The 23,807-nt window shown below is 43.2% G+C and overlaps 1 protein-coding gene across 1 annotated transcript in view; it reads right to left on the bottom strand.

Annotated features, from left to right (window-relative positions):
• Window positions 1-276: 276 nt before the first annotated feature.
• The window catches only part of LOC142655905 (uncharacterized), a 523,874-nt gene continuing 500,343 nt past the window's right edge, over window positions 277-23,807 (bottom strand). Inside the window, exon 10 of the mRNA XM_075830625.1 lies at window positions 277-1,113. Coding sequence (XP_075686740.1) covers window positions 411-1,113 — 703 coding nt within the window. The 3' untranslated portion in view covers window positions 277-410. The remainder of the gene's footprint in view (window positions 1,114-23,807) is intronic.

Here is a 23,807-nt window from a genome sequence, read left to right as displayed (position 1 = left end):
ATATCGGAAAAGGTTAAAGGACGTTTAAATTAATCTCACAAAGTGACACATCAGATGAAAAAAAATGGGGCTGTGTTCATAAGGCCGTAATTGGCTGCGCGTAGCCAAAGGGTTATAGTTTGTGAATAAACTGATGAGTTAAAAATAAAAAAATGCTCCTATAGCTTTTCCCACTTTCCAAACAAGTATAGTTTATGCCATTTTTTTTGATGAATTTAAACATTTTATTTCCATGTAAAACATTTTCTATACATTGAACAATACGACTTCTCCCCTCTGTAAATTTTCTCATGTTTAGCAGGATTTGATTTTCATAAAAAGCATTTCCCACATTCTGAACATTATTATGGCTTCTCTAATGTGTGACTTCTCTCATGTGCAACAAGATGTGATTTATCTATAAAATCACATCATGAATATGATTTCTCTCCTGTGTGACTTCTCTCATGTTTAACAAGATTTGATTTTTCTGTAAAACATTTCCCACATTCTGAACATGAATATGGTGTCTCTCCTGTGTGACTTTTCTTATGTGTAACAAGACTTGATTTTTGTGTAAAGCATTTCCCACATTCTGAACATGAATACGGTTTCTCTCCTGTGTGAATTCTCTCATGTGTAAAAAGATTATATTTTTCTGTAAAACATTTTCCACATTCTGAACATGAATACGGTTTCTCTCCTGTGTGACTTTTCTTATGTGTAACAAGACTTGATTTTTGTGTAAAGCATTTACCACATTCTGAACATGAATACGGCTTCTCTCCTGTGTGACTTCTCTGATGTGTAACAAGATGCGATTTTTCTGTAAAACATTTCCCACATTCTGAACATGAATATGGCTTCTCTCCTGTGTGAATTCTCTCATGTTTAGCAATACTTGATTTTTGTGTAAAGCATTTACCACATTCTGAACATGAATACGGCTTCTCTCCTGTGTGACTTCTCTGATGTGTAACAAGATGCGATTTTTGTGTAAAACATTTTCCGCATTCCGAACATGAATACGGCTTCTCTCCATCGTGAATTCTCTCATGTGTAACAAGATGTGATTTTTCTGTAAGACATTTCCCACATTCTGAACATGAATACGGCTTCTCTCCTGTGTGACTTCTCTCATGTAAAGTAAGATGTGTTTTATCTCTATAGCACTTCCCACATCCTGAACATAAATAGGACTTCATCCCTGTGTGGCTTCTCGTATGTGTAGTAAGGCTTGATTTATGTTTAAAATATTTACCAGATTCTGAACTAGAATACAGCTTCTCTCCTGTGTGAATTATTCTGTGCTTTAAAAGACCTGAAATTTCTGTAAACTCTTTACCACATTGAAACCTTTTACCCCCTTTCTGAGCTATACTTGTGGTAACAATCTGTGATTGGTCAGGAGAAGGATCCTCATGATTTGGGGAATTATGTGATAGATATTTACTGTGAAGTCCTGGATGTACATTAATGGTAGTGTGGTTTTCTCTTGAAGAATGCTGCTTGATCTCTTCATCTTCTACTTCATAATTTATCGAAAACATGAAGTTTCTGGCATCTGCTGTTAGGATCAAAAATAGATTTTGTGATCTTTATATTTTTCAAACTACAAAGTAGACACATTTATGACCTATTAGGCTGCATGCAGTTTTTTTTTTTATAGTCAATCAGAAGTGGATCCAGCAGGAAGGAAAGGTATGAGCCATTCCCTCAAAACCACCACTGCTTTGGCTCAAAAAACTGAACCAAATACTGCCCCAAAAATTGAATGCCTAATTCCAGCCTTATAAATCTTTGAAAAACACTTTAAATGGACAATAACTTTTCATTAAAAACTTGTGTTAATCTAATAGTATACCTGATATCTAGCAATTTTGCTATTTGATTTCTTCCAAAAATTTTTGCTTTATCCTTGCAAAATCTGTATGAAGTTACTGCCACTAGGTGACTCCTTTTCTATAATTTACTGTCAACCCTCGGTTGTCCTGTAAATTCAGTCTCTAGTTACAGAGAAGAGAAGAGTAGACAGACTGCAGAAAATGGGGGTGCCTCTCTCTGCTAAAGCTCCATGTACTCCTAGCCTGGCTGAACTCTCTCATGTAATCCTTGCAGTAGCTTCTTGCATCTCTGTCTGCTTTGTTATAATTTTTTTTCTGAAGTCCCAGTATTTTTTTGACACCCATGTGCACTTTGCTCTAGATGTCAGTTTACTGCAAGTATTTCTCAATAATAACTGAAAAGTTGCATGTACAGGGTTCTCACGTCACACAGGAAATCGTGGCATTATGATGTGACTTCACAAAACCCACGTCAAATTTGTACAGTTTTGCTTTTATTTGCAAGAATTTTCAAAGCTCTAAAATGCGGGTACGACATCATAACATCGTTGGGGACTGAGGAACATGACTATTTTGAACTTTTGGATAAAAACATAGGTGTGATTTACTGCCTGAATAGAATGATTAAAATAAAGGCGACCATTGTATCAGAGTCGTGCACGAGCCGGGAGGTTGATTCAGCACAGAACCGTGCGAGCCGGCAGGAACAATCTAAAACAATAATAATCCCTGATGATGTACCACTTATATCAGTGGTGCAGAAAGGCGTTGGATTAGCGTAATAATTATTCAGCATGTTGGGTTCAGCGATTATACAATAAGAGGAGAGGCTGGTCTAACGGTGGATAATTGACATCACTGCCAATAGACCTTTCTCTGCTGCTGACCATTTGACTGAGCCTGTTGTAATTTGGCTTCAAGAGCCCATTTTTAACAATCATTTATTAAAATTTATTTGAATTGTTCTATTCAGGCAGTAAATCTAGAAAATAACGGAACGTGAACAATTCTATCAATGTGCACAATCTAAAAACATAGGTGTGCTTTAAAGGGAATGTGTCGCGAATTAAACTTTTTTTTTTAAGTAAGTTACTTATTTCTATTATATTTTTTAAGTTTTTTGCTGTAGTTTTTTTTTCTTCCACATGGTGGAAAGTATTAAAAATTAAATAATAATTTGACATGTTTTCCCATGTTGGCCACCAGAGGGAGCACTTCCCAGAATTACAGCAAGGTGAATAAGGCAAAGCAACCTGACTGACAGCTGCCATAAATGTGGGAGGGAATCTCACGCCACCCCCTCCTACAAGCTAGGAAAAGGTGTCTTCAAATTGCTAAGCAGTGTCCGGCTGCCATTTTGGGTGTGATTGTACAAATGCAGCTGGCAGAAGCTATAGGACACACCAAAAGGCTAAGGGTATGTTCACACGCTTACTAAACAAAGGGAAAACAGCTCCTGATTTTCAGCCATTTTTTAATCAAACTAGCGTTTTTAGCGGGATTTTTATGGCCGTTTTTGGAGCTGTTTTTCTATAGAGTCAATGAAAAACGGCTCCAAAATTATCCCAAGAAGTGATATGCACTTCTTTTTGGCGGGCGTCCTTTTACATGCCATTTTTGGAAAACGGCCACGTAAAAAACGCCCCGTCGGAACAGAACGCCGTATTTCCCATTGAAACAATGGGCAGATGTTTGTAGGCGTTCTGCTTCTTCAGCCGTTTTTCGGGACGTTTACGGCCCGAAAAACGGCTGAAAACACTGCGTGTGAACATACCCTTAGAATGATAAAAGTGAAGTGAATGACTTTTCAGTTGACAGGTTCACACGGCATTCAGCGTTATACACTTCTCATTGTTCCAGCCTATTGTTACAGTGTGATTGTGCAGTGAAAGAAGCTGGGCTGGAACAATGAGAAGTGTATGACACTGATTGGTCAGCATCATACACTCCTCTGTACAACTCCCAGTTGGTCAAAAGTAAAAACACGCCTAGTTGGTCATTAAGAAACTAATTAGCATAAATCTAAAATTGCTCATAACTTGCTCAAAAATTATAGTTTTTCAAAATAAAAACCACTGCTGTTATCTACATTACAGCGCCGATCAGATAATGTAGGAGACAGGGCACTTCTAATCTGTGACAGAGCCTCTTTAACTTGATAAAACAAACATTTTTAACCCTTAGTGACTAGCCTATTTTTTAAGTTTTTCCATAGTCTCATTCAAAAAGCTCTAAGGGTATGTTCACATGCAGTGACCAAAAACGTCTGAAAATCCGGAGCTGTTTTCAGGCGAAAACAGCTCCTGATTTTCAGAAGTTTTTGTAGCAACTCGCGTTTTTCGCGCCGTATTTTACGGCCGTTATTGGAGCTGTTTTTCAATGGAGTCAATGAAAAACGGCTCCAAAAACGTCCCAAGAAGAGACATGCATTTTTTTTCGCGGGCGTCTTTTTACGTGCCGTATTTTGACAGCGACGCGTAAAATTACACCTCGTTGGAACAGAACACCGTAAAACCCATTGAAAGCAATGGGCAGATGTTTGTAGTCGTAATGAAGTCGTTTTTTCAGGCATAATTCGAGGCGTAAAACGCCCGAATAACGTCTGAAAACACTGTGTGTGAGAACATACCCTCACTTAATTTTACCGTCGACATAGCTGTATAAGGTCTTGTTTTTTGCGGGACAAGTTGTATGTTTTAATAGCACCATTTTGGGGTACATATAATTTATTGATTAACTTTTATTACCTTTTTTTTGGGAGGGGAATAGAAAAAAAAACATCAATTTCGCCACACTTTTTTGTGTCCTAAATTTACACTGTTTACCGTGTGGTATAAATAACACAATAACTTTATTCAGCGGGTTGTTATGATTGCGACAATACCAAATTGATATAGTTTTCTTATGTTTTACTACTTTTACACACTAAAAACTATTTTTTTCAAAATAATTTGTTTTCGTGTCTCCATATTTGAAGAGCCATAACTTTTTTATTTTTCAGCCGATGCAGTTGTCTGAGGGCTTTTACTTTTTTGCAGTACGACTTGTAGTTTTTATTGGTACCATTTTGGAGTACATGCGACTCTTTGATCACATTTTGTTTAAGGCATGATGCATAGAAAACAGCAATTCTTCATTGATTTTTTTTTACGGTGTTGAACGAGTGGGTTAAATAATGTAATAACTTTATAGTTGGGGTTGTTACGGACGCGGCGATACCAAATATGTGTAACTTTTAAATTTTTTTTTTACTAATAAACCATTTTGTTAGGGGAAAAAGTGGGTTTTTAATTTTTTTTACTTTTAATTTTTATTTATTTATTATTATCTTTAGCATACTTTTTTATTAGTCCCACTAGGGGGTTTACAGTGTGATCAACTGATCACCTTTATAATACACTGCAATTCCTCAGTATTACAGTGTATTACTGCCTGTCCGAATAAAACGGACTGTCATCCCTAGCAGGTGTTAACTAGAGGCAGACCTGGGGGCCTTTATTAGGCTCCTGGCTGCTATAGAAGACACCGGCACCCTGTGATCTTATCGCAGGGTGCTGGTGGGGTGAGAAAGGGAGCCCCCTCCCTCCAAAACTACTCAGATGTGGTGCTCGCTATTGAGCGCCGCATCTGAGGAGGTTAAACGGACGAGATCTTAGAGGCAGACCTACGGTAGCTGAGAGCAGGGAGATTTAACTCCTGGCAGTGATTATGTTTTCCCATGCAGAGCCGTAAAAAGGCAATTGCATCGGAATAAAGCCCGTTAGTTCCCGCCGTAAAAACACCTATGGTCGGTCACTAACGGGATTAAAACACCATAACCCTGTCTGACAATCCCACCTGTCCTCTGCCAACACATTTGAACCTTTAATACCAATTGGGAATCACTCTATTAAAGGAACCTAATATTGTCATTGACAATCTAATCTTGGCCACAGATAATGCGTCATGACAAAGCACACATCTCCGGCTGAATGCTCGGACATGGCAATGAGGTCTGTATATCCTAATGGCTGAACAGTCCCCAGATCTCAATTTCATAGAACATCTTTAGGATGTAGTGGAATATACAGAGTGAGGTTATCAATCAGAATCTGTAATGAAGGTTTCCAGTACATTGTTATATCATTACACTAAGGCCTAATTCACACGAGCGTGTTCGGTCCGTGTGTCGGCCGCATTTCCCGGACCGAACACACTGCAGGGAGCCGGGCTCCTAGCATCATAGTTCTCTATGACGCTAGGTGTCACTGCCTCACTGCGGGACAACTGTCCCGTACTGTAATAATGTTTTCAGTATGGGACAGTAGTTCCACGGAGAGGCAGTGACACCTAGCGTCATAGATAACTATGATGCTAGGAGCGCGGCTCCCGGCAGTGTGTTCGGTCCGGGAACTGCGGCCGACACACGGACTGTATATCACGGACCGAACACGCTCGTGTGAATTAGGCCTAAGAATTCAGGGTGTTCTAAGGGGAAAGAGGGTCCTATCAAGTACTAATAAGGTGGACATAGTGGAGTGGCCTCTGAGTGCAGGTGATCATCACTGAAACATCTTTGTATGTACAATAATTACATGTGAAATATGAGCTTCCTAATAATCATGGATCTGGAAGATTAGATTACCCTCAAATAGAAAAAAAACAAATCCCCCTGTGACTTGTGTGCAGAGTTGTCATGGGGACCTTGTGTGTTTTCTAATAGTTCCTCAATTCTTGTCCCAGCCTCATATTAAATATAGAACTATAATGAGGATGTAAAGGATCTGCCAGGCACAGCTTCGGGGTTAACTCCCAGAACTAATCAGTCAGCACCTGAGAATACATCCCTGAGACTGACTCCTGCTTCCACCATTCAGGCTGGCAGGCTTAGGAGTGGGAGAACCTATCGTAACCTGGCCAGACTCAGCTAGCTCCCGCCCTCGGTCTATTTAAGCCTGCACTTCCTGTCCCTCGGTGCTTGTGATTCTTTCCTTGTGGTTTCCTGGCCCAGCTACAGCTCCTGCTATTTTTGATCCTGCTCCATACAGACCCTGGCTTACCGACTACTCTTCTGCTTTTCGTTTTGTACCTCGCACACTCCTGGCTTGACTCGGCTCGTTCACCACTCTGGTTGCTCACGGTGTTGCCGTGGGCAACGGCCCCTTTTTCTTGTTTGTGTTCCTTTGTATGTTTGTCGTGTTTGTCGTGCACTTACTGAGCGCAGGGACCGCCGCCCAGTTGTACCCCGTCGCCTAGGGCGGGTCGTTGCAAGTAGGCAGGGACAGAGTGGCGGGTAGATTAGGGCTCACTTGTCCGTCTCCCTACCCCCTGCTATTACATAATCACAAGCCCATACCTAGTCTACCCCTGGTCCCTGACACCACTATGGATCCCCGTGAGACCCTGGCTCAGCAAATGCAGGGTCTCTCCCTACAGGTCCAGGCCCTGGCTCAGAGGGTCAACCAGCCTGATGCTACCCTGGTAGTTCCCCTCACCGCACCTCTTGAACCCCACCTCAAGTTGCCCGACCGGTTCTCAGGGGACCGGAGGGCTTTTCTCTCCTTTCGGGAGAGTTGTAGGCTTTACTTTCGTTTAAAGCCTCATTCCTCAGGTTCTGAGAGCCAGCGGGTGGGTATAATTATGTCCCGGCTCCAGGAAGGGCGCCAAGAGTGGGCCTTCTCCTTGGCTCCTGACGCCCCTGAACTTTCCTCCGTTGATTGTTTCTTTTCTGCTCTCAGACTTATTTATGACGAGACTGACAGGACTGCCTTTGCCGAGAGTCAGCTGGTGACCTTACGTCAGGGTAAGAGACCTGTTGAGGAGTATTGCTCTGACTTTCGGAAGTGGTGCGTAGCTTCTCGGTGGAATGACCCTGCCTTAAGGTGCCAGTTTAGGTTGGGTCTGTCGAATGCCCTGAAAGACCTGCTAGTTAGCTATCCCTCTTCTGACTCCCTAGACCAGGTTATGGCTTTAGCGGTACGACTTGACCGACGTCTCAGGGAACGACAACGTGAACGTTTATGTGTTTTCTCCTCCGACTCCCCCATGATGCCTCCCGAAGCTCCGTTGCTTCGTTCCTCCCCGAAAGATTCAGAGATACCTATGCAACTCGGGGCCTCTGTGTCCCCCCAACAACGTAGAGAATTCCGCAGGAAGAATGGTCTCTGCTTCTACTGTGGGGACGACAAGCATCAAGTGAACAACTGTCCTAAGCGTAAGATTGCAGCCAGAGAACTTCCGCGTCTAAGTGATCATCGGGGAGGTCACTTGGGCGCACAGGTATTTCCCGTAAATATGAAACGTACTAAGATCTTGCTTCCCTTTCAGGTCTCTTTTGGTGGTAGGTCTGCTACCGGCAGTGCCTTCGTGGATTCAGGGTCCTCTACTAATATCATGTCTGTGGAATTTGCTATGTCCCTTGCTATGCCTCTGATTGATTTGCCTAAACCTGTCCCGGTAGTGGGTATCGACTCCACTCCTCTTGCTAATGTTTATTTTACACAGCATACCCCTGTTTTTGAACTCCTTGTTGGCTCCATGCATTTGGAGCAATGCTCTGTACTGTTGATGCAGGGATTATCGTACGATTTGGTTCTAGGTCTTCCCTGGTTGCAGTTGCATAATCCCACGTTTGACTGGAATACTGGGGAGCTAACCAAATGGGGTAATGAATGTTGTACGTCATGTTTTTCTGTTAATTCTATTTCTCCCCCTAAGGAGGCGAATACGCTACCCGAGTTTGTTCAGGACTTCGCTGATGTTTTCTCTAGGGAGGCCTCCGAAGTGTTACCTCCTCATAGAGAATACGATTGCGCTATCGAATTGGTACCAGGAGCTAAGCTTCCTAAGGGTAGGATATTTAATCTTTCTTGTCCCGAACGTGAAGCTATGAGAGTGTATATCCAGGAATCCCTGGCCAAGGGTTACATTCGTCCCTCTTCTTCTCCGGTAGGTGCTGGCTTCTTCTTCGTGGGGAAGAAGGATGGTGGTCTTAGGCCATGCATTGACTACCGTAGCCTGAATAAGGTCACGGTAAGGAACCAGTATCCCCTTCCTTTGATTCCTGATCTCTTTAATCAGGTTCAGGGGGCCCAATGGTTTTCTAAATTGGATCTACGGGGGGCGTATAACCTTATTCGCATCAAAGAGGGGGATGAGTGGAAGACTGCGTTTAACACGCCCGAAGGCCATTTCGAATACCTCGTCATGCCCTTTGGGTTGTGTAATGCCCCTGCGGTCTTCCAGAATTTCATAAATGAGATTTTGAGAAATTACCTGGGGGTTTTTCTGGTAGTGTACCTTGATGACATACTGGTGTTTTCCAAGGACTGGTCCTCCCACATTGAGCATGTCAGGAAGGTGCTCCAGGTCCTTCGGGAAAACAAACTGTTTGCCAAAACCGAAAAATGTGTGTTTGGGGTACAGGAGATTCCATTTTTGGGTCAAATCCTCACTCCTCATGAATTCCGCATGGACCCCGCCAAGGTTCAGGCTGTGGCGGAATGTGTCCAACCTGCCTCCCTGAAGGCGTTACAGTGTTTTTTGGGGTTCGCTAATTATTACAGGAGATTTATTGCTAACTTCTCGGTCATCGCTAAGCCCCTTACGGACCTCACTCGCAAAGGTGCTGATCTCCTCCACTGGCCTCCTGAGGCTGTCCAGGCTTTTGAGGTCCTTAAGAAGTGCTTTGTCTCGGCCCCGGTGCTGGTTCAGCCCAACCAAATGGAGCCATTTATCGTGGAAGTTGACGCATCTGAGGTGGGAGTGGGGGCTGTCTTGTCCCAGGGTACCAGGTCCCTCACCCATCTCCGCCCCTGTGCCTACTTCTCCAGGAAGTTTTCGCCAACTGAAAGTAACTATGATATTGGCAACCGCGAACTCTTAGCCATTAAATGGGCATTTGAAGAGTGGCGCCACTTCCTGGAGGGGGCTAGGCACCAGGTAACGGTCCTTACCGACCACAAGAATCTGGTTTTCCTAGAATCTGCCCGGAGGCTAAACCCGAGACAAGCTCGATGGGCGTTATTTTTTACCAGATTCAATTTTTTGGTTACCTATAGGGCTGGGCCTAAAAATATTAAGGCTGATGCACTGTCGCGTAGCTTCATGGCCAGCCCTCCTTCGGAGGAAGATCCTGCTTGTATTTTGCCTCCAGGTATAATCATTTCCTCGATCGATTCTGATTTAGTCTCTGATATTGCTGCTGATCAAGGTGCAGCTCCCGGGAACCTTCCTGAGAACAAGCTGTTTGTTCCCCTGCAATTCCGGCTAAGGGTACTTAGGGAAAATCATGACTCCGCACTATCTGGCCATCCAGGCATCCTGGGTACCAAACACCTCATTACCAGAAATTATTGGTGGCCTGGGTTGCCTAAAGACGTTAAGGCCTACGTTGCCGCTTGTGAGGTTTGTGCTAGGTCCAAGACTCCCAGGTCCCGACCAGCGGGCTTACTGCGTTCGTTGCCCATTCCCCAGAGACCTTGGACACATATCTCCATGGATTTTATCACCGATTTGCCTCAATCCCAAGGCAAGTCGGTGGTGTGGGTGGTGGTGGACCGCTTCAGTAAGATGTGCCACTTTGTGCCCCTCAAGAAACTACCCAACGCCAAAACGTTGGCTACCTTGTTTGTCAAACACATCCTGCGTCTCCATGGGGTCCCTGTCAATATTGTTTCTGACAGAGGGGTACAATTTATTTCATTGTTTTGGAGAGCCTTCTGTAAAAAGTTGGAGATTGATCTGTCCTTCTCCTCTGCCTTCCATCCTGAAACTAATGGCCAAACTGAGAGGACTAATCAGTCTCTAGAACAATATTTAAGGTGTTTTATCTCTGACTGTCAATATGATTGGGTCTCATTCATTCCCCTCGCCGAATTTTCCCTTAATAACCGGGTCAGTAACTCGTCAGGGGTCTCTCCTTTTTTTTGTAATTTTGGGTTTAATCCACGGTTCTCCTCCGTTTCACCTGGTAGTTCCAACAATCCCGAGGTAGAGGTCGTTCATCGGGAACTGTGCACAGTCTGGGCCCAGGTTCAGAAAAACCTAGAGGCGTCCCAGAGCGTACAAAAAACTCAGGCTGATAAAAAACGTTCTGCTAACCCCCTGTTTATGGTCGGGGATCTGGTGTGGTTGTCGTCTAGGAACTTGCGTCTCAAGGTTCCGTCCAAGAAGTTTGCTCCCCGGTTTATTGGGCCGTATAAGGTCATTGAGGTCCTCAATCCTGTCTCCTTCCGGCTGGAGTTACCCCCGTCTTTTCGGATACACGACGTGTTTCATGCCTCCCTCCTCAAACGCTGCTCCCCGTCCTTGGCTCCCTCGAGGAGACCTCCTGTTCCCATCATCACCCCTGAGGGGGTGGAATTCGAGGTGGCCAGGATTGTGGACAGCAAGATGGTCCAAGGCTCCCTCCAGTACCTGGTCCATTGGAGAGGATACGGGCCCGAGGAGAGGACTTGGGTACCCGCCCGGGATGTTCACGCTGGGGTATTGGTCAGGAGGTTCCACCTGCGTTTCCCCAGTAAGCCAGGTCCCCTTAGAAAGGGTCCGGTGGTACTGTAAAGGATCTGCCAGGCACAGCTTCGGGGTTAACTCCCAGAACTAATCAGTCAGCACCTGAGAATACATCCCTGAGACTGACTCCTGCTTCCACCATTCAGGCTGGCAGGCTTAGGAGTGGGAGAACCTATCGTAACCTGGCCAGACTCAGCTAGCTCCCGCCCTCGGTCTATTTAAGCCTGCACTTCCTGTCCCTCGGTGCTTGTGATTCTTTCCTTGTGGTTTCCTGGCCCAGCTACAGCTCCTGCTATTTTTGATCCTGCTCCATACAGACCCTGGCTTACCGACTACTCTTCTGCTTTTCGTTTTGTACCTCGCACACTCCTGGCTTGACTCGGCTCGTTCACCACTCTGGTTGCTCACGGTGTTGCCGTGGGCAACGGCCCCTTTTTCTTGTTTGTGTTCCTTTGTATGTTTGTCGTGTTTGTCATGCACTTACTGAGCGCAGGGACCGCCGCCCAGTTGTACCCCGTCGCGGGTCGTTGCAAGTAGGCAGGGACAGAGTGGCGGGTAGATTAGGGCTCACTTGTCCGTCTCCCTACCCCCTGCCATTACAGAGGATCTTTCTTCTCAGATGATATTATTAGGGGATTTGTAATGGTTAAACCAAATAAATTAAAAAAGTACCAAAATGTATGTTTCTTGTTGTTGACTATAACAAAATGATGTTTAACCCTTTCCCGAAAAATGTAAGTGATTGGCGATATGTACTTCTTCCACAATGTACTGACATTTCTAGTAAATTCACACGCGGCAGATTTGTTACAGAAACTTCTGCAGCGGAGACTCATGTGAATAGAAAAGTTTCTGTGCATGAATTTCTGCAAACCTCATACAGATGAATGGAAAAAGTCACATAAATTTGCTATGTGTCAATTCTTGAGTTGTTGAAGACGCCATGAATTTCATGCGTGTTTTACAAGCGTCTCATCTGGAGTTTTTTGTTTTTTTTTATTCATACATTTGTAACATTTGTTTTCTGCCGTTTTTCAGGTTCTATAGAGAATCATGATGTGTTTTGAAAAAAACTGCTGCGGAAGCAAAACACGCACCCAAAGGGCAGAAAAAATACAAATAAAAAATACCCATTGTGTGCAGTGCACTTTATATTTTACAATAAACGGTCATGTGACATCTGACTGAAAAAAACAAAGTAAGGCAGGAAAAACGCAACAAAAAAAACGACACTGTGTGGGCTTCACAAACTGTACAAGTCTGGAAATATCAATGAGAGCTGCCTACCAGAATTGATCTCGGTGCTCAAGTGGTTAAACTGAGTTTTCTCAGATCCCGACTGTTAATCGAAGCTGGTGCCCCTCAAAATCTGATACTAAGCCTTGTGCATGACCGGATCCATAGAACACCTTGTATAGAACTTCTATGTGCAGTCACAGCTCCCTCAGGTCCTGCACTATGTATAACACATTGTCTGACGTGATAGGCTGGGTTTACACAACCTATTTTCAGACGTAATGGAGGCGTTTTACGCCTCGAATTACTACTGAAAAGACGGCTCCAATACGTCGGCAAACATCTGCCCATTACTTTCAATGGGTTTGCCGATTGTTCTGTGCCGACGACCTGTCATATTACATGTCGCTGTCAAAAGACGACGCATAAAATTACAGCCTCGTCAAATGAAGTGCAGGACACTTCTTGGGACGTTTTTGGAGCCTATTTCTCATAGCCGAAAAAACGGTGCGAAAAACGGTGTGAGAAACGCGAGTTGCTCAAAAAACATCTGAAAATCAGGTGCTGTTTTCCCTTGAAAACAGCTCCGTATTTTCAGACTAATTTGACTCAGCGTGTGAACATACCCTTACTGTAATGTAGAACTTAGGGTATGTTCACACGCAAACTCAAAAACGTCTGCAAATACAGAGCAGTTTTCTCCTGCTCTCCTGATTTTCAGAAGTATTTTAAGCCACTCGCGATTTTCACGGCCGTTTTTGGAGCTGTTTTCTATAGAGTCTATGAAAAACGGCTCCAAAAACGTCCCAAGAAGTGACCTGCACTTTTTCGTGGCCATTTTTTTACGCGGCCGTTTTTCAAAACGGCCCGTCGGAACAGAACGCAGTTTTTCCCATTGAGATCAATGGACAAATGTTTGGAGGCGTTCTGCTTCCGATATTTCGGCCGTTTTTCGGTAGTTTACGGCCCGAAAAACGGCTGAAAATAGGCCGTGTGAACATACCCTAAGGAGGAACCTCACCTTAACAAACCTCCCAATTCACTTTCTAAATTCATTATTACTGACCTGTGGTAACCCCTCCTGGAATTTCCTCCTCCACTTCACTCTTACACGGTTGATCGCCCCTCACCCACTCTTCTTCTTCTTCTTCATCATCCTCTTTGTTATTAGTCAGATCTTCCCCCTGATTTCACATATATAACAATTCAGTACAATACAGTAGAGAGAGCGAAGAATCCAACAGATCAACATAAGAAACCACCAAACTCTATGACCACATCTATGACCGCAGGACCAAAAAGCTCCACACCCCCCTATATAGATCTGGTATAGGGCTCAGCTTCATCTACCTGATGATTCTCTGGGACATTGTGATTTTCCTCTGGACAGTCCTGGGAATACAGAGGACCGGGACATCTCTCTGGTGGATTTCTCCTACTGGATCCATCTGTAGGAAACACACAGTGACTGAATACATGACTACTGTGTATCTGTCTATATATCAGATACTTCACCCTACACTTCTATGTTTACTGATCAGAGCCGAGATTACAATGTTGAGGTCCTCACTGCCTGTGTCAATGTTACTGCACCTTGTAAGCCGCAGGCCCAAAGTAGACCATGGCTTACAATAGCGAATGGCAGGATGCCAACATCTCCCTGCTCCGCGATAGTATTTAACTGTATCTGCATTCTGTGAATACACATGAAAGTGGGGGGACATAGGGCGCCTCTACTTTGAGAGTTCCCTGCAACCAAAAAATTGTTATGGCCTCACCTGCTTATTATAGTACACCTCTGTAGCCTATATATATCGGCTTTAAGTGTTTAAACACATTTTTTTTTAGATTGACTTTTATTAAAAGTTGTTTTTTTTGTTTTCACGTTGTAGCGGTTATGTCTCCTCTATACACGGAAGGAGGATCATTCGCGATCAGCCGAATCCGTAAGTGAAGTGAACTGACGACTCGGCGTGTCCTGTGTGTCACCTAAGGTGATGAGCATGGATACACAGGACCCGCTGTCAGCCGAGTCATCTGTACACTTCACTTACGGATTCAGCTGACAGTGAGTGATTCAGCTTCTGTGTATAGAGGAGACAAAACAGCTGTATCGTAAAAAGAAAAAAAAATGTTTAACTAAAGTTAAATGAAAAAAAACTAAATCAAATATTCAATTAAATTTTAAATAAAAATAATTACCTACAGAACGTGTAAATAGCACAAGTGGGAATAAGCTTTTACTTATCCAAGTCATTGTGAGATAGTTTTTTGGGAACACATTGTACTTTATATTAGTGGTAAATTTAGCTCCATACATTCTGTGTTATATAGTTAATAAGGATGAAAAAAGACACAAGTCCATGAAGACCAACCTATAATCCGACCGTGTTGATCCAGAGGAAGACAAAACCCCCCATGAGGTGGATGACAATTGTCTCATTAGCGGAAAACTCCTCCCTGACTTCAAATCTGGAAATCAGAATAAATCCCTGGATCAGCGTCCCATCTCCAGAATCTAGTGCCCATAACTTGTAATATTAAAGAGAACCTCCGATTATACTGACATTATATAGAAAACTATTATTCTGCCGGAGTGTGACAATAATAGTCTTTCTACATGACTTGTATTATCATGTACCTCACACTAGGGATGTCACGATACCAGAATTTGGACTTCGATACCGATACTTTGTGTAGTATTGCGATTTCGATACCAATTCGATACTTTGCCAACAGTAATAAAAAAAAAAGTTCTTTCATTTTCTGATGTGAGGCGCGAGGTGTGATGATGAATTTAACCTCCATGTGCCTCACATTATTAGTAATTAACCCCATCATGTTTCTCAGTCATAATGGGTTAATGTGTGAGGTACATGATGGGGTTAATTATTATTAATGTGAGACACACGGAGGTTAAATTCATCGCACCTCGTGCCCCACATCTATCACTGTATTTAATTTATCTAATTATTTATTATATTATTATTTTCTTTCTGTGGGTTACTCTCACAAATATCCACAAGAGGGCACTGGTATACAGTTTAGGCTTTACTCACATATTACAGTATTCGTTTCTAAATGATGTAATTTTATTTTCATTTTTGCATCTACATTAATTTATATTTATATTTTTAACTATATGAATGAAATATTGATACGTTCACGTTGTAATACTGTATTCATTGTTGTATTTATGTATAAGGAAAATGTCATATTCCTATATTTATGTTTGTAAATTCATTATTGTGTTTAATTAAGCATCACAATTATTATAACCTACCTACGGGTTATTTCTGAAAATATCCACAAGAGGGCGTTTACACATAGTTTATTCTATATCTATACACTATACTGTAAGTCCGTAATTACCATTCATTTCATTTTATTTTCTCAACATCTCTTTTATAACCTATTAGTTACTCAATTACATATGTAAATATTAGCACCGTGACTGGGGTTGCGCTTGTGCAGTGACGAGGGATGCGGACCTCCCCCGTCGGCCGTCAGCTATCGCTTGGTGCGTATGCGCTGTCTCCCTGGTGACGCGTCCTGGGATTCGCGCATGCGCTGTACGGCGATGATGCCCGGCGTTGGGGATTTCGCGCTTCCTTCTGAGGTCACACACAAGCGCCGGGATGACCGGCACGGATTGGCCCGCATTACACCACATGACCATCAGGGTTTACAATTTAAACTGGACATGGACATAAGAATGGCACCCCTTGAGAAAGCTACACGCGAAACGCGCGTCGGGGCGCTACCTTATCTACTGGGTCACACCACTACACTACGGAAATATGGGTAGGTAGAACATGGAGGTTATGTTGGGCCATCTACACTTTATTTACACGGTTTATGCTCATTCAGTGTAGACTCTAACTTTACTGCCTGTCTTACCTGACACACACTCTCTATCTGGGCATACCTTGCTAAATTTAGGATTAATGATTGATGTGTCTCCGTATATATTCTATTATGTCCACCTATATTTGTGACATATAGTGTCATATTGTGATCCAGTTTACAAAGACCTGTTTTAGATTCTTATATGTTTTTTTGATTTGTAATAAAGAATTTCTATTTTTCAACCTTCTTTTGATATTCATGGACTCTTTGTTTCTCCTGTTTATATATTTACAATTTGGAGTCTTTATCTTCAATAAAGTGGGTGGTTGTTATTTCTATTCCCCACCCTTACATTTATGTCCTGCGAGACTGTTTTGTCTAACAATAAGGGAAAGAAAGCAGTTTTTATTTTATTTTTTTACAGCGTGCACTTCATAAATGATGCTAAAAATTGTTGTGAAGGTTATTACGGCCGCGCCATTACTGAATGTGTATATTTTATGTATTGAGACTTATTTTAATGTTTATTGTAAAAAAGGCGTATGTGTTTTTTTTTAAATTTAACATTACTTTATGTTTTTACTTTATTTTTTAAACTTTAATGTACTGGCATACATCTATATGCTGATAGTAATGTACTGGTATATATCTATATACTGATAGTACACAGGCATATATCTATATTACAGTACATTAGCCGGTGTACTGATAGTACACAGGCAGTTGTTAGGACATACCTCAGTATGCCCTAACAACAGGAAATATGGTCAGACAGCCCTGGGGTCCTTCAATGGACCCTGGGCTGCCTGCCCATATATGGTATGTCCCTCAATCGCGTCACAGGAATTTCCTGTGACGCGTTCCAAGGGGCATCCCACCTTCTCATTTTCCGGGGAAATGGCTGTATTACACAGCCGCAGCCCCGCTCTCATACATTCATGTGTTACAATACTGAGCTGTGCGGATGCCCAGCTAAGTATCGAAATACATAAAATAACGGTATCGAACCGTTTGGGGATACAGAGTATCGAAACAGTATCGAAGTTTCGATGCATCGTGCATCCCTACTTCTAACTACAGCACAGACTGCCCATAGTCCACGCTGCCGGCTGTTCACAACTCTGCATTAGGAGACAGAGCAACCTGCTTGTCTCCATGGCTCCCGTATCCAGAACGGCCGCCAGCGCTGCACAATGTAATGTGGCGTCTAATGCAGAGTTATGCGCAGCCGGCAGCACGAAACGTAGGAATCTACCATGATGTAAAAGGAGCCAAAATCATGGAGCTCCTACATTACATGTCATTGTACACACGTGTATATGTACTGCACATGACGCTATTAAGACTTCAACATGGCCGCCAGTGCCCACAGTAATGGCAAACATTTATATGTATCTGTCTCTTCTCACCTTGTGATGTGCGTGGCCGGTTGTTCTCCATCATGACCTCCTCGTACAGATACTTGTGTCCTTCTAGATACTCCCACTCCTCCATGGAGAAATAGACAGTGACATCCTGACACCTTATAGGAACCTGACACACACAATGATACAGTCATCACCCAGACACCTCCAGTGCGGTTACTGTAGAATTTCCCAGCAGTGTCACCTCTCCAGTCAGCAGCTCAGTCATCTTGTAGATCAGTTCTAAGATCTTCTTCTCATGTATCCGGGAGTGAGGGGGAGGCTCTGTGATGGGGCTCTGACTACTGCTCCATCCTCCTGACTCATGGATGATGGGAGTCGTACAGTCACCCGATGTCTTCTTCACTATTGTGTACTCCTGTGTATGGAGGGAGACACTTAGAGAACTGAACACAGTATTCCCCCCTCAGTAGAAAGAGGGAGATTGTAACCCCGCTTTATAGAGCTGTAGTGACCCCACATCTGTAATACTGGAGACCTCACCTACAAAAAGACATTGAGAAAATAGAACGAGACCAAAACTAAAAAGGAAATAATATTGGGGGGGGGGGTCTAGATGGACCATGTGCTCTCCTCCTGCCGTCATCTTCTATGTTTCTATATAGAGGTCATCCTGATCCTCCTGGTTCCTGGTCATTCTCATTGCTCTACAACATCACTATTGCTGCATTGGTGACATGACACATAACTGACCATATTGGTGGCTGATCTTCAGCTTCTTGACGTCACTTGGAAGGTCCGGACGCTGTTATACAGGACACTGGATTCTTCCTATAACTTCCTATTATGTATTGCCCCTTCCCTATGTGTGACTTGTTCTATAATGTAGAAAAGTTTACCTCTCCGCTCAACAGGTAGATGATCTCCAAGGTGAAGCCTAATATTCTTCTGCTCGTCTCATTCCTGTCCTTGTCCATCCTTGGTGGGTCATTCAGGAGAAGGAACGTTGTGGGGGAGAAGATGAGAAAACTGGAGGATCTAGTACTGCACACGTCTTTATGAAGAAAGGAGAAGATGGAAATCATACAGGGGACAACATCATGTGTGACATACAGAACCTCACTTATTCATCATTGAGAGAAACATCTTCTCAGAGCCGTCACCACATGGAATAAAGGGGTATTCCCAACACGGACATTTCTCGCCAGAATATGCCAGAAATGTCTGATAGATGCGGCTCCACCTCTGGCCGTGCTCGGCTGTTTCTGGACCTCCTATACAAGTGAATGGAGAGAGTCGTGCACATGTGTGGTCACCTCTCCATTCTCCACCAGGATGTAGTCATCACCTCACCAGGCGGGTCGGGGGACCCCCGTTCTCCACATAGAGGTGGGACCCCATATATCAGATATTTATGGAATATCTCTCAGGCGAGAAGAGTAAAATGAAGACATTCCCCGCCAGACAATGAAGACCTGACTCCTGACAGCCTGACAAATGGCAGATACTGGGGAGACATTGCTGATATCTCACAAGACGTGGTGCACACTATGCAGTCAGTGTTTGATATGAACTGTGAGGTTCTGCAGCAGCTGAGTTGACATTATATTTAAGGGGGGCAGGCAGTGTGATCTCTTGTCACCTAAGTGTTCGGGAGGGGGCTCCTCTGAGAGATCATCCTCAGCTGGAGATTGTGGAGTAATGATGAGTTGTCAATTTCAATTGTGTAGTGAAAAAAAAAACCTTCACCTTACAGAATGTTTTATTATGGATTTTGTTGAACTATAAATAATTGTTATCACCCCGAAAGTAATGTCCAGACTTATAAATGATGATATTTTACGACTTATTTCAGCGTGTAGTTTAAGGAGCTCAGAAACATTATTGTAAAGTGTCTTCCCATTTGCGGTCAGGACTGGATGACATTATTCGGGATGGTGTAAGATTTATTCCAGAGAGACCCAACACGAGGACAACGTCTCCCCCGAGTTTATGTGAGAGTGAAATACGGAGTCATACTTGTCTCACCACTGAAGGTTATTTCCACCGTGGTCATAAAAAGCCGATCCTGGAATTATAACAAAGCTACAAATAGTTCTTGGTCTTGTACAGATAACGGGGTCACTAGTAAGACAGATATAGATTATAATACATCACGTCATTTATCTCATCCACTCTCTACAATGTCAGGGTCAATATGTCGGTTGTACAACATTAATGATGTGAATTCATAAACCTCTTCTAGATAGTAACAAGAAAGACGCCAGTAATCCATCAGTCATGTCCAAAGGCGGCCATCCCCATGACAACACTGAATGTCACAGTGCGGGTGGAGAAGTATGGAGCGGGTTTACAGGCTGAGCCCTCTCCACATGCTGCAGGTGTATTACAGCCGACACCTCGCACTAACCGCCAGTATCAGAGAGAACTCCGACCCCGGACATTTAACTACTTCGATGCTGCGGTCAATAGTGACTGCAGAATCTAAGCTTTTAGAAAGAGGGGTGGTCCTCTCTGACAACTCATCTGCCCCTATCAAAGCAATCCCGGGGTATGAATTGTTGTCATGGCAGCTTGTGGGGGTAATGAAGGCCCGCCATCTTTCTGCTCCTATTAACCCCTTAAGCTTAATCACGATATACTGCGATACATTAGTATTAGGGTATGTTCACACAGCTTATTTTCACCCGTTTTTCTGGCAGTGATTTCAATGGGAAATACGGCGGTGTTCCGACAGGGCATTTTTTTTTACGCGGCCGTAAAAAACGTTGCATAAAAAGACGCCCCGTGAAAAGAAGTGCATGTCACTTCTTGAGACTTTTTCATTGACTCTATAGAAAAATAGCTTAAAAAACGGCCATAAAAAACGCTGCGAAAAACGCGAGTTTGTATAAAAACACAGCTGAAAATCAGGAGCGGTTTTCCCTTGAAATTAGCTCCGTATTTTTAGAAGTTTTTTGCCAAGCGTGTGAACATAGCCTTACAGTGTATTGTACCAGCGATCTAATCAGCACTACTTCCCCTCCCACAGGGGAGGAATAAAACACATTTTTTTCTCTAAAGTGATGTAAAAAACAAAATGATAAACATAACTGGAATCACCGCATCCATAAAAGTCAAAACCATGTGGACGTGGCCTTGCTGAGCAAGGAGATGGATGTGCATTAGGGAGCTCTGCATTAGGAAGTTATATCCAGCGCCATCCACAAAAAACAAAGACTGATATAATCAAATCACCTTCACAGAAGTACTCACCACAGCCAGAGGAGGAGAAAGCAGACCTCATTTTTCAATTCAGGACACGGAGACACCTGCGGCCTAGTACACACGCCGGATCCCCGGTCTTTCCTGCAGGCCACAACCCAGACGCAGCACCCGATCGCCCCAGAAGGGCCCGGAAAACGGCCTATCACACACAGCTTGGGAGGAAAGATCCCATGGACAAAGGATCACTGACAAGAAGGAGGAATCTGCCAATTTAGACAGAAGAAACAGAAGGAAATTGTGCCAGCAGCCATTTTACACTGTCCTATTGCAATCTGGACAACAGGGAAAGTCCCAATAAGAGGTTAGTGACAAGATTTATTAGCCTCTACAGAGACTGTCTTGACTCTCCAGAAGGGACTATAACAGTGGCACGCAAGAGAAAACATATATAACTCCCTATAAATAACTTCCTATTACCACTGTGTGATCTAAGCATCCAGCAAAGCTTCAGTCTGTGACAATAAAGTGTATCTGCACTTAAACAGATCAGGGACACAGCACTAATTGGCACTGACTTCTCTCATAATCTAATGTCAAGCTGAGCCCCCTTCTATCACTCTATATATCCTGTTGCAGAGCGAACTGTACAGGCTTGCATCTATACTGAAATAAATGATAATGCAATAAAGACAAAACATTACACCTCCCAGCGAAATTACAACAAGACAGGCAATCATGGGAAAACTCCCAGGAAAAACTACAGAAGACAAAAGTAGTAAAACCCCTAAAAAGGGACCTGAAAGCGAGAAAGCAAGTAAAAAACTATCCTATGACACTAGCACCAAACCCAAGACAGGTGATAGATCGCACGATCTCTTCCAAGCCTCAAATTAGACAGATAGTGAGGAGGAAGAAGGATCCTTGCAGGAACCTGTAGAGTTAAGAGAATATATAAAGTCACTCCCTACTACTGAATGCATTAGAAATCTCTTCAAAGAGTTCACTCAAGCGGTTAAAGACGACATCTCAGAACTGCGTAGTGATGTTAGACAAGTCTTTACCAGAATCAATACACTGGAGGAGACGTGTTCTCAAATAACTCAACACTCAGAGAAAGTGACAGGAATACCTCTTGGAGAAACAAAAGGAAGCATACCTACAAAAAATCCATATAGATGATTTAGAAAACAGATCACGCCGTAACAATATTCGTGTAAGGGGTGTCCCTGAAAATGTACCGGATAAAGAAATATCATCTGTTTTGACTCAAATTGTAAAGGATCTGCCAGACACAGCTTCTGTGTCGACGCCCGTGGGTATTCAGTCTGCACCTGCTCTTAAGTCTGAGAGAGTGACTCCATCTTCTACCAGTCAGGCTGGGAGGCTTAGGAGTGGGAGAGCCTATCACAGCCTGGCCAGACAGAGCAAGCTCCCGCCCTCTGTCTATTTATACCTGCATTTCCTGCTCCTCCTTTGCCTGTGATTCTGTCTGTTTCCTGGCTCTGCTGCTGCTGCTTGAACTATTTGTCCTCCGCTTCATTTTGACCCTGGCTTTACTGACAATTCTCCTGCTCTGCGTTTGGTACCTAGTACACTCCTGGTTTGACTTGGCTCATTCACTACTCTCCTGCTCTGCGTTTGGTACCTCGTACACTCCTGGTTTGACTCGGATCGTTCACTACTCTTGTTGCTCACGGTGCTGCCGTGGGCAACTGCACCATTTCCCTAACTTCTGTGTACCCTTGTCTGTTTGTCTGTCGTGCACTTGTCTGTGTACGCCGTCGCCTAGGACGGGCCGTTGCAAGTAGGCAGGGACTGAGTGGCGAGTAGATTAGGGCTCACCTGTCTGTCTCCCTATCCCGTCATTACACAAATCTTCTCTGAATTGCTCCATAAAGAGGGGCCTTGCGATATGGGTATAGAAAGAGAACACAGGGTCTATAGACCGAAATCGATAAGTAACGACAAACCAAGAGACATTTTGTGCTGCCTTCAGAGTTTTCGGCTCAAGGAAGAAATTCTAACAAATTCAAGAATTGCAAAAAAAATTGAATACGAGAACAAGGATATCCAGATTTACCAGAATCTATCCAGATTTACGCTGGATCTAAGAAGACAACTACAGCCTCTTACTAGGGCCCTACGAGAAAAAAACATCCCGTACAGATGGATGTTTCCATTTGGAATTACAATCTCTTTGGCTAATAAGTCATTAATTATCAAAACCCCAGATGATCTGCCATTCGTTCTGAATAAGCTGGATCTCAATCACTTACAAATTCCAGACTGGATTACTTCCGAAGATAAGTTTCCGGGAAACTGGGAAGGCATCACTCCACAAAATCTGATACAGACTTCACAAAAACCCCAAGGGGAAAGACAAGTCCACTCATAACTAAACCCCATGTCATACATTATGGACTTCAAATTTCTCGTTCCGTGTATTAAGAATCGTTCGAACATTTCATCTGTTACACATGGGGACTTTTGGCTGTTGTGACAGGACAAAGAAGATGTGCCTTGATATATCCTTTTTAAACACGGGTCTATATATGTTTGAATAATAACTGTTTAGTTACTTGTTTGATACACCAGGAATAGGTACAATGCTTATTTGATCTCAGTGATAGCACTGCTATGCCGTAGAATAGTGTCTGTTATCATGGGTGAGCATATTTACCTTGTAGAAAATGTTCTACCAAAAACTGCAACTCTGCATGGACAGAGTGATTTTGTATACCTTTATGTTCATACCATAAGTGAGGTGAACTTTTGTACTTATACCACTTACTTGCCTGTTAACCATATTTTATGTTTCTAGAGATTTTGCTGGGAG

The sequence above is a fragment of the Rhinoderma darwinii genome, chromosome 1 (genome assembly GCF_050947455.1).
Source record: "Rhinoderma darwinii isolate aRhiDar2 chromosome 1, aRhiDar2.hap1, whole genome shotgun sequence".
In the NCBI taxonomy this organism is placed as follows: domain Eukaryota; kingdom Metazoa; phylum Chordata; class Amphibia; order Anura; family Rhinodermatidae; genus Rhinoderma; species Rhinoderma darwinii.
The sequence above is the reverse complement of the archived record's forward strand: the minus strand, read 5'-3'. Positions and strand labels throughout refer to the sequence as shown.